This window comes from Chanos chanos, chromosome 15 (assembly GCF_902362185.1).
Source record: "Chanos chanos chromosome 15, fChaCha1.1, whole genome shotgun sequence".
Classification (NCBI taxonomy): domain Eukaryota; kingdom Metazoa; phylum Chordata; class Actinopteri; order Gonorynchiformes; family Chanidae; genus Chanos; species Chanos chanos.
The window spans coordinates 3,334,464-3,344,946 of record NC_044509.1 but is presented as its reverse complement, the minus strand read 5'-3'; the positions used below and the strand labels follow the sequence as shown (position 1 = coordinate 3,344,946).

Genomic DNA, 10,483 nt, shown 5'->3' with positions numbered 1-10,483 from the left:
AATCTTTAGCACAGTGGGACTAACGATGTTATCATTATATTGTCTTTGATATTGTTATAATTACCCGCTTTAATCACTGAGATAATACTTGGGGATTTGTTTCAGCCGAACAGCTGTCCCTTTTACTGAAAGACCCAGATCAGCCTGCAAATCCGAAGTCCTTAAAAGTGGCTGTAATCGGAGCACCAAATGCCGGGAAGTCAACACTGACTAATCAGCTCCTTGGCAGGAAGGTAATCCATGTAACCTGTGTGAACTGGACCGAAGAGAGTAATAAAGCAGTTATGAAAGGCTGTGTTACCTTTATAACAACAAAGCTGGATAACGCCAAATTTGTGTGTGTGTGTGTTGTTTCTCCTCGTTATCTCTTAGTTATTTGCCGTATCCAAAAAAGTTCACACAACGAGGTCGCGTGCCCTTGGTGTGCTTACAGAAGATGACACCCAAATTGTAAGTGTCTAAGAAATATCATTTAATACTAAATTTCATTTTTTATAGTTTTGTATCTCTCTCTCTCTCTCTCTTTTCTCTCAGCCACTTCTTTACTGTCTTTCCGCTTTTCTTATGTCAGGTTCTGCTGGATACTCCAGGTCTCACGACTCCCTCCAAAGTTAAGAGGTGAACCTGTCACACACATACATCAGACCCCTGAGTAGCATGTTTAAACCAAACTCTACTGACTCCTCAGTTCTATCAGTTTCGTTACGGTCATTACCAATGGGCAGTGTGTGTTGCCTTGTGAGTGAATGTGTATGGTTTCTGCTGTCCTCCATAGACATCACTTGGAATCATCTCTCTTATTGGATCCTATGGATTCTCTTCAGGAAGCTGACATGGGTAAACTGTGCCACTGTGTCTCAGAGAAATCAACCCTTCCTGTTGTCTTACCCATATAATTATTATGTAACGCGAGTTAACATCAAAACAAACACAACATTGGTCAGAGAACCCTCACATCTTTTTGTAACACATTTTAACCTGTAGCAATCTGCAGTTACATTGTTGGACCAGCTGTCTGCTCTTTTGAAAGCTGTTCTGGATAGGCATGTGTCGTCATTAAAGATATACACACTCGAAATTGTATTTCCTTTGTGGAAATGCAAAATCACGAGTGAAGATGCTGCAGATGTCTCCAGAGCTACGTTGAATGGTCTGTTTTTTTCGTGCTGTTTTTGTGCATTGTGTGCAGTGGTGGTATTAGTGGATGTGTCAGACAAGTGGACCAGAAGCAGACTGGATTTCGAGGTGCTGAAATGTTTGGCTCACAATCCACGCGTCCCTGCCGTCCTCGTGCTGAATAAGGTAACGGCTTTCATTTTATTCCCTCCTCTCTCTCTTTCTGCCTCTTTAAAACGATCGAGTCTCTGTCCGGTCGTGTTTAAGGCACGTTCAGTAACAGAGATGGTGATTTATTGAAGCTTAATGTATGGTTCTGCTCTGAGAGATGAACATCGTTGGTCTTGTGTGTGACTGATGCACACACAAACAGAAAACCGTCCACTGCTCGGCATACAGAGGACGTGAATAATTTTTATTGGGGGGGGGGGGGGACACTTTTCAGTTTCTGTGAGTGAAATGCTTTGGTATTGACTCGGTGCTCTGACATGCACAGGTGGACCTCCTGAAAAACAAAACCGCTCTGCTGGACATCACGTCAGCGCTGACGGAGGGAATGGTCAACGGACAGAGGCTGAGAGTGCACAGCGCGGTAAAGCCACGCCCCAGACAAGCCCCCGTCAGACAGCCCACCCCGCCCCCCGCGCCCACACAGACCCAGGACACCCCCCCAGGGGGGCAGGCCCGGCGGGCTTTAAGCGGAGAGGAGCTGATGGAGCTGAAGAAACGACATGGGTGGCCCCATTTTAAGGATGTCTTTATGCTGTCGGCGGTGGACGGAGAGGACGTGGAGACCCTGAAGGTGAACTGGACGTTCTTTTATCAGAATCGCTCGTCGCTGGTGTTGGTGTTACTGCGAAGGATGTTTGAAGTAATGTTTGATGCAAAAAACAGTGGATATGGTATTGGCTGTGGATGTCTTTTCAGAAGTAAAAGCTGAATTTTTTCTTTTTTTTTTTCTTTTTAGTATTTTTAAAGCATTTTTTACTGTGGTTTTAGTGTTAAACGACCAGTGTTAAACCATAGCAGTTTAAGTCTAAAAAGATTGCATTTTGAGGTTGTATATCTGTCGCTGACATTTTCTGTGTGCGCGTGTGTGTGTTTGTGCACGTCTGTGTGCGTCTGTGCGCGTCTGTGTGCGCGTGTGTGTGTGTGTGTGTGTGTGTGTGTGTGTGTGTGTGTGTGTATGGCAGATGTACCTGGTGGTGGCGGCAAAGCCAGGGCCATGGCAGTATCACAGTGATGTGCTGACAGATCAGACTCCAGAAGACGTCTGTATCAACACAGTCAGGGAGAAGCTTCTTGAATACCTCCCTCAAGAAGTACCTTACACAATGACTCTGGTAATAAACTATTCAGGTTCTTCCTTTCTGTTTTGTCTTTTTTTTTTTCTTCACTCTTTTTTTTTTGTCTCATTTACAAACATATCCACTCACTCATATCTAAACTGTCTGAATGCTGCGTTGGACTCCTGCTGTCTGGGAAAGTCATCTCTCTGACTGTGTTTGCTGACTTTGGCTGTTCTCTGACTCTAATGCGACCATTGTTAGTAAACCAGGGCGTCTGTGGCAGGGTTAATCTCTGGAGAATGCTCTACTGGTAATGCCCCATAAACACATGACGTCCCTGAACCCTCAGCCTGACACTGTTAAACCTGCCTCTCTCTCCCTCTCTCTTTCTCTGTCTTTCTCTCTCTCTCTGTCTCTCCCTCTCTCTCTCTTTCTCTCTCTCTCTCTTTCTCTCTCTCCCTCTCTCTCCCCCTCTCTCTCTCTCGTTCTCTCTCTCTCTCTCTCTCTCTCTCTTTCTCTTTCTCTCTCTCCCTCTCTCTCTCCCTCTCTCTCTCTCTCCCCCCCCCTCTCTCTTTCTCTCTCTCTGTCTCTGTGTCTCTCTGTTTCTCTCTTCTTTTTTTTCTAACTCTGTCCTTCACAGCACATTGAACAGTGGACGGAGACTGAGCAAGGGGAGCTTGATATATCTGTGAAGCTACACGTGAAGAAAGACAGCCACATGGTGAGAGAGAGAGGGGGGGGGTGGGAGTGGAGAGAGAGAGAGAGGGGGACAGAGAGAGAGGAGTGCCCTCTCCTGAACTGTTTGAGTTCTGTCCTTCTTTATCTGTATAATAACTGGCTAGCCACAGTATGTAACCAAAGAACAGAGAGTCGAGATGGATACATTTCTCACAGCCAAATCATCCTCTCCAGTTGCAAATCATGCGTAGAGAATGTTGTCAGTGTATCCAAAACGATGAATATGTAAACAGGTGCTCTTTTAAATAATATGTTTTTAACGTCCACAGGCATGAGAAATTTGGCTGGTCTGACCCTTCTGTCTGCCTTTTGTCTCTCTCACAGAGGATGGTGATTGGCCAGGGAGGTCACATGGTGGCCAAGATGGCCAGAGAAGCGGGGAACGACCTTAGTGATGTGTTCATGCGAGAAGTGAGGTTGAAAATCTCCGCTAAACTGAAGCACTGAGATGGACGTGCGGAGAGGTGGGGGTGAAGCTTCTGTCCGTGAGGCTCTCACTGACGGAGGAGAAGAGATGGACTGTGTTCTCCTGTCTCCAGCACCTCCACACTAGACCAGATACTGACCAGCAGTCATAAAATCTCCTGTTGAGTTGTTAAGCTGAAACTCTGGACAAAACTGCGACACGTCTTTGTCAAAAAAAAACCCCAAAAAAACAGTGTATGCCCCCCAGAGCTGCCTTTTTTTTCTTTTCTTTTCTGGAGAAGAAAACTGCTGTAGTTTACTGGCTGTGGGCTTCCTCATTCAGAAACGTGTTTTTTTTTTTTTTTGCTGCTAAAATTACATTTCAACAAACAGCTCTAAATCTCTCTTCTGTTAATGTAAGCGGTCATTGTTTAGTTTTCCTATGGAGACCATTTCAGAATAGTTTGGAAGTTGCCTGTGTATGTGACAGAAACTTGGTGTAGAATGTGTGTGTGGTTATGGGGTCTGTAGAAGGAGTCCAGGGGGCGAGGCTGGTCCGACTGAGACGGCCCTGTTATCTCTCACCTCCAGTTTGGTGACGGAGGCCCATCCAACTGGACTTTAGATAATTTCACAGCTCAGAGACTGATACAGTCTGGTATCTCATTAGTCCAGCTCTTAGACTGTCACAGATCTCTTTTACTCTACCACTGTTTGTCTCAAAACGTTTTACTGGTTTCTCTCACGCTGCTGATGCATCAAAATGTCCTCGCAATGTTGTCAAATTCATTCTTTCTTTCTTTTAGTATTTTTGCCCCCACCCCCCTTTCTCTTTCTTTCTCTTTCTCTCTGCCCACTGCTTATATTTGGCCTTAAATAAAAGTTCCTGCCCCAAAGAAGCAGATTACATTCTTAATGGAACACAAAATGGTTGTTCTAACCCGGCCTGTAAAACGGGTCACAAAATGGCGTCCAGAGGCATTCCTTTTCTCCCTGCTCATCCAGGCCATCGTAATGAGTCACACGAACAACTAGCCCCGAGCAAGGACAAGAGTGTCTTTCTTTCTTTTTTGTCGTTTATTTGTGGGTTCGTTTTAACGAGGGATGAGACAGATGTTCTATTTGAGTGTGCCGATCTTTCGAAGAACATTTTAGTTCCTTTTAGTCTTGGACCAAAATGTTCTTGGTCCAGCCAAATACACCACGAGAGACTATTAAGAAATTGAATTCAGAAAGAGTAATAGCAGATGGCTGGTTTGGAAATGTTTTCTCAAAATTTGAATTTCTTTTTTTGTTTGCTTTTGCCTTGTCCTTAAAGAATGCTGAGTCAAGCTTTTGTAATACAGAGGTTTAGTGCAAATACTGTTGCATATTTCTTATTTTATATGAGTGTTGTGTGCAGTTAAACTGTAAATAACCGATTAAAATGAAAATGTACATCATGCGTTTTATAACATAAACAAACACACAGAGGAGTCTTTACGGGTTTGATTTTATTTCATTTTGATCTAAAACGTACATGTTTTACCATCACATTTCCAGGAACACCGTTCGTCTACTAATGAACAGTTTTAAGAGGTTTTTGACTGGTCAGATATATGTGGTCAAAACTACGTATTTGGTTTCTTTAATATGTGTGATGTTAGCTCTACAAAATATCATCCGGCGTTCCAGGCCCACGATCCTCCAGCTTGCCGAAATCCGTTTTGATTCAGTTGAGAACGAGAAGAAGCAAAAGAACCCTTACCATTACTAAACTCAGTAATGGTAACGGTTTAACCGCCACTCTCTAGCCCGGAGACTGCATGCGTGCGTTTGTGTGTGTGTGTTTGTTCTCGGAGGTTGAATGAGGCCCTGAATAGTACATCATCTATACTGTAGTGTCTTAATTATGAACTTACAGTATATGATGATATCCTGTCCAAGACTCAAGACTCAAGACACAAACAGAAGAAGGTCACGTCTGCCTCATCTCCCTAAATAAATCTGCAAAGAGAAAATATCAACGTTATGCTTTTTTTTACAGCTTGTATGATTGCGTAGATCTGTCCTTTGCATAAATCTAGTGAATTTAAATCTATTTCCACTTAAAAAGGGAACTTTTCAAAAGGAGCCATTACATTTCATGTAAATATAACTTGTGCTGAGAGCTAAGACTTTGCGTTACTTTTTTTAAGACTTGCCTTTATATACTAAAGATTTCTAAAGAGAAAATGTTATACCTTGAACAAACATTTTACTGTATCTGAGATATAGCCAACCGAATATGAAGCAACATAAAGCTTCCGCTTAAACGGTCCAAAAACTGTCTTGAAGAAAAGAATGTTTTTGAAACCCCGTAGAAATTTTCCCTCTGACCTGCTGAGAGGCATCCTTAATGACAAAGCACGTGTGCCTAATTTACCATCTGTAACGAGGCCCAGTTACCAGCCCCTGTCATTCACGGCCGTCGGCTAACAAGCTCACCTCTGCACCAGGCTGTGGTATCCTCAGGAGGAGAAGTGTTAATAAACAGTCTGATTTACGCTCGTGCGTTGCTCTCCTTTTCTCCTTTTTGTCACAAGCTTGTGTTGTTTACGGTCCCCTGAGAGGTCATAAAGTCCCCTCTCACCTTTGTCAGCGTTTTAATGTCTCCAGCTCATTTGCATACGATGATGACACGGGGGGGGGGGGGCTGTCCCCTCCTTATCTGGCCTGGACCCTCTCCCCCAGCCAGCCAATCAGAATCGTTTCTTCTATCAGACCCTAAACAGCACGGTTAGCTTCAAGGTCCTTACGTGCCAACGTGCCATCACACAGCTCCTCCTCCACCCTGTCGCTTCATTTGAAACTTTACCAAAAAAACCTGTGAATGCCAAGAACTCTCGCTCTCTCTCTCACTCTCTCTCATTTTAAAGTCAACAAAATGTTTTCATGACTTTGATGGATCTTCATTTTTTTTCAACTTTGAAAACCCTGTATTAGTCTGAAATTAGATTGAATCCAAGTTCCCTGCTTGTGTTAAATGTCATTGTGAATGAAATTACTATTCTGAGCCCATGAAAAATTTACAGAGAGAATTGGGGGAATTTTTGTCAAATGCTGACTTCTTTTAGTGCCAGTAAGAGAATGTATTTGAGTAAACATTCAGTGAATTTACTGCACTGCTGTTTACAGCTGAATAATGTTAATGTTTGTATATCTCTCCAAATCTAATGACTATGTTGCTCATTTTTTGACGACGCTGGTTATATTTAATATGATTTATAATATGACTAATGGCCAGTTCTCTGTCAGAGTTTTTGAAAAACCAGTAATAGGAAGAGTTACATAGATAACATGTATGACTGAGTTAGAGAGACACAATCCAGCTTTGTGAAAATTCAGCTTCCTCCTCACATGACATGGGAACAGTTTATGGTCTCTTTAAAAGGTATCACTAAGACTTAAGAAACTGATCCTAGATCAGTCAGAATGGGGGGAGGGGGGGGGGGTTACTTTGGGGAAAAGTTTGTGGGAGTAGCCCCGGTGGGTTGTCATAGAGACAGGCTCCTCTGGTTTGGCGTGGTCGGGTGGGGTGGTTCTGAATGTTACCAGATAAAGAGGTTTTCGGGCCTATCTGAGCAGCGCCGTCTGAAGCTGCCCAGCCCTTCCACTCTTTATCTGGCTTTGAAATAAATTGAAATTTCTGTGAATTTCACCTCGTTTACTGAGAAAAGAGATTCCCTTGTCCAGCCACACATGAAGGAACTGAGCAGGACTTGCCTTTGCAGATGCAAACTTTGATATAAATGGAAAGACTTGGCCTGTGTATTATGGGACTACCGTGTTTAATTACTATCAAAGACATTTATTATTATTATTATTATTTTTAATGACCATGACTAGTCACACTGATCATCCTCTGACCATTTCAGTCATTGCTGAAAGAACTAGACTGTTAATGATAGTTCATAATTCATCTCCTCTTTGAAGAAATCGTATTTTCTGCTGAAAGCAGAAAAGCGGATGTAAATTTACATTTACACTTACACTTACGATTGACTTACACCTGATGTTTTCTTAACCGCAGACTTATCCAATTTTACTAATGATGCTTATTGCAGGAACAAGCGCGTGTGTTCTTTAACAAAATCTTGAAGCTTTTGTTCTCGCAGAAACATCTGAATGTAAAGAAATATATATATTTTCATCTTTGTAAAAAAAAAAAAAAGAAAGAAAGAAAAAAGAAAGAAAGAAAGAAAGAAAGACTGTCTTTCTGGTCACAACATGAAAAGAGGGGACTTGAATCTTTTATTTCAGGATTTTGAAAACAAACAAACAAAAACAAAACAGATTTTGACATACAGTTTCAGTCCATGCAGGTTCAGACTGTTTTCCTCCCCTCAGACCGAGGGTCGGGCTCCGGTTTTTATCGCTGGAGAATAAGCTGCGATGAGTTTGGCGTTACAGGGTAGACGTGCTAGGTCATGTGACACACGAGACACGGGTCCAGTGAGTAAGTGTCACACCTCACACGTTTTACCGTTTATACACCCTGAACATTCCACCTGGGCGCCCCCCCCCCCCCAAACAAAGAAGGGGAGGCATGAGGGGAACAAACTGCCCAGCTGAGTGCTTTTTTGAGAGTGTGGACTTTCCACTTCTGATGTGGGGTCCCCCCCTCCCCTCTTCTTCCCCCCAAAAAAGCTGTCAATAGTGTTCCCTCACACCTCCAGTAGACTTTAGCTGTGAACTGTCGTAGACACAGGAAACAGATCAAAGTAAGAGCCTGGATTGAAGTTTTGACAGGCACAGTGGCAGACATTTTCCCAGGCTGGGAAAACGACCAATCACATCATCTCACAGTAGCTGACCCTGGTCCCTGAAACCCCTGTTCTCTGACTCCTTTGCTCTCTTGCCAAGGCCAGAATAACCACCTTCAGAAACCAGACATGTATCTCCACGGAGACAGGCCAATAAGGAATTATCCATTACATTTCAGCACGCCAAAAAATGACCCGCACATCCCCACAGGTACGTTATTGTTACGATAAAAGTTACGTATTTAATTTTTGTTAAATCATTTTTGTTATATCAGTTTGCGGTAATCTAAAGTTTTGTTTATTTTTTTTATTGTCAGATTGGAAGGAGGCGGTTAGCCAGACACAGCCGGAGCCTATGGGCAGTGTCGTGGTGGGTAACAGTGAAAAGGAACTAAACACGCGCCAGGTTTGCGCGTCACTTCTCGAGCGCGAGCTGTGGGACAAATTTCGCGATGCAGACACCGAGATGCTAATCACCAAAAGCGGCAGGTGAGAGAGTGAACAGAAATCATTTACGCATTGCATTGAATTTAATATATGTAATTCAACAAACACATTGCTCGTCATTAAATGCGAGCGTTGGCAACAAAGGCCTACTCCTGCAAGCGGGTAAACGCATTATCGCAATTGTACAAGCAATTTATTACTGCAGTTAAGATATTCATATTAGCTGTTTCGAGCTGCTGTTTACTTTGTTGTGTTACAAATACTCTAATTCATTCAAACGCAAGTCAGCTGACTGTGAATTGGTTCTCTCAACCATTTGTCAAAGCAGAATTGGCATTCTGGTGGGATGACGTACAAAACAGTTAGAATAGCTGCCTAATTTTCGGCGTCTGTCTCTGGCGTTTCTTTTCCGGGCCAACTTCAGACGAATGTTCCCCAGCTGTAAAGTTGCAGTGACGGGACTGAATCCCAAAGTTAAGTACGTGCTGATGATGGACATGGTGCCTTTTGATTATCACAAGTACAAGGTACCTCACCCATCCACACCCAATCTCTCTCACACACACACACACACACACACACACACACAGCTGCCCCCCCCCTCCCCCACCCGCGAAAGGGAATAGATGAAAATGTAAATGCATACAGAAAAATATGGATCTGTTGTAGTGCTCAAACCTAATGTGACAAAATGTCCATCAGAATGTGACATTTTTTGCTTAAAGACATCACAAACCACGTAGACCATTACAACTCGATGGTGTAATGACCACAGATGTCTGCCTTTGCAGTGGAACGGTGAACGCTGGGAAGAGAGTAAAACAGCTGAACCACACGTGCCCAACCGGTGCTTCATCCACCCGGACTCGCCGGCCCTGGGAGAATGGTGGATGCGATACCCTGTGTCTTTTCACAAACTCAAACTCACCAACAACAAACTCAGCTGCCACGGCCAGGTGAGGATTCCCAGAGTTCATCCTCTATGAAGCAATATAATGCAATACTGTAATAGAACACGTTAGTGAGGACCTGTTGTACCACCATAGGGAATGTTACAGCGATGACGATGACAGCGGCTTTTTGTAAAGTCCCTCTGCATTTCGCTGTCCTAACTCCAGACCTCGCAGCGCTAACAGACGTTGTACCTTTGTACAGTGCTCGACGTCCACTCTTTGGGGAGCTGCAGAGTGAATACTCCGCTGCCGAAATGTCCCGTGTTTTCACCTGTAGTAAATGTTTAAAACAGACCTGGTGTCATTATGTGACTGCTCTCTTAAATAGGTCGCTTCCCTTTTTTAGAACTGCTGCGACTTTACATTACGACTTTACACGTGTGTTTGGAGTTTATTTAACGTGGACAACGCAGCTTGAGTAACATCCTGGTCTTCACCTGAGTATAACTGAGTCAAAGCTAGTGAAGTGAGTCAGCCTGGAGCTGTGTCTTCAACTGCTAATCCCCTCAGAAGTGAAAATGCTTTGAATTGAAGTCATATGTTCATTGTGTCTTAACCTTTGCTTTGTCTAGGTGGTTCTGCACTCCATGCATAAATACCAGCCTCGTCTCCATGTTGTCCAGTCTTCAGATTGCAGTATGCCACGCCCAGGCAGCTACCTAAGCTTCACCTTCCCAGAGGCCGCATTCATCGCCGTGACAACCTACCAGAACACTGAGGTACAACCAACATTCCGTTCAGAGGAATCTGG

General features: G+C 43.5%; 1 protein-coding gene across 2 annotated transcripts in view; it reads left to right on the top strand.

Annotated features, from left to right (window-relative positions):
* Nucleotides 1-3,788, top strand: part of eral1 (Era-like 12S mitochondrial rRNA chaperone 1) — a 4,831-nt gene extending 1,043 nt beyond the window's left edge. For both annotated transcript variants that reach the window (XM_030792555.1, XM_030792554.1), the window contains exons 3-11: nucleotides 106-233; nucleotides 373-450; nucleotides 572-618; nucleotides 776-837; nucleotides 1,190-1,302; nucleotides 1,613-1,918; nucleotides 2,310-2,459; nucleotides 3,046-3,126; nucleotides 3,468-3,788. In XM_030792555.1, the coding sequence (XP_030648415.1) occupies nucleotides 106-233; nucleotides 373-450; nucleotides 572-618; nucleotides 776-837; nucleotides 1,190-1,302; nucleotides 1,613-1,918; nucleotides 2,310-2,459; nucleotides 3,046-3,126; nucleotides 3,468-3,590 (1,088 nt within the window). In that variant the 3' untranslated portion in view covers nucleotides 3,591-3,788. The remainder of the gene's footprint in view (nucleotides 1-105; nucleotides 234-372; nucleotides 451-571; nucleotides 619-775; nucleotides 838-1,189; nucleotides 1,303-1,612; nucleotides 1,919-2,309; nucleotides 2,460-3,045; nucleotides 3,127-3,467) is intronic.
* The last annotated feature ends 6,695 nt before the right edge of the window (nucleotides 3,789-10,483 follow it).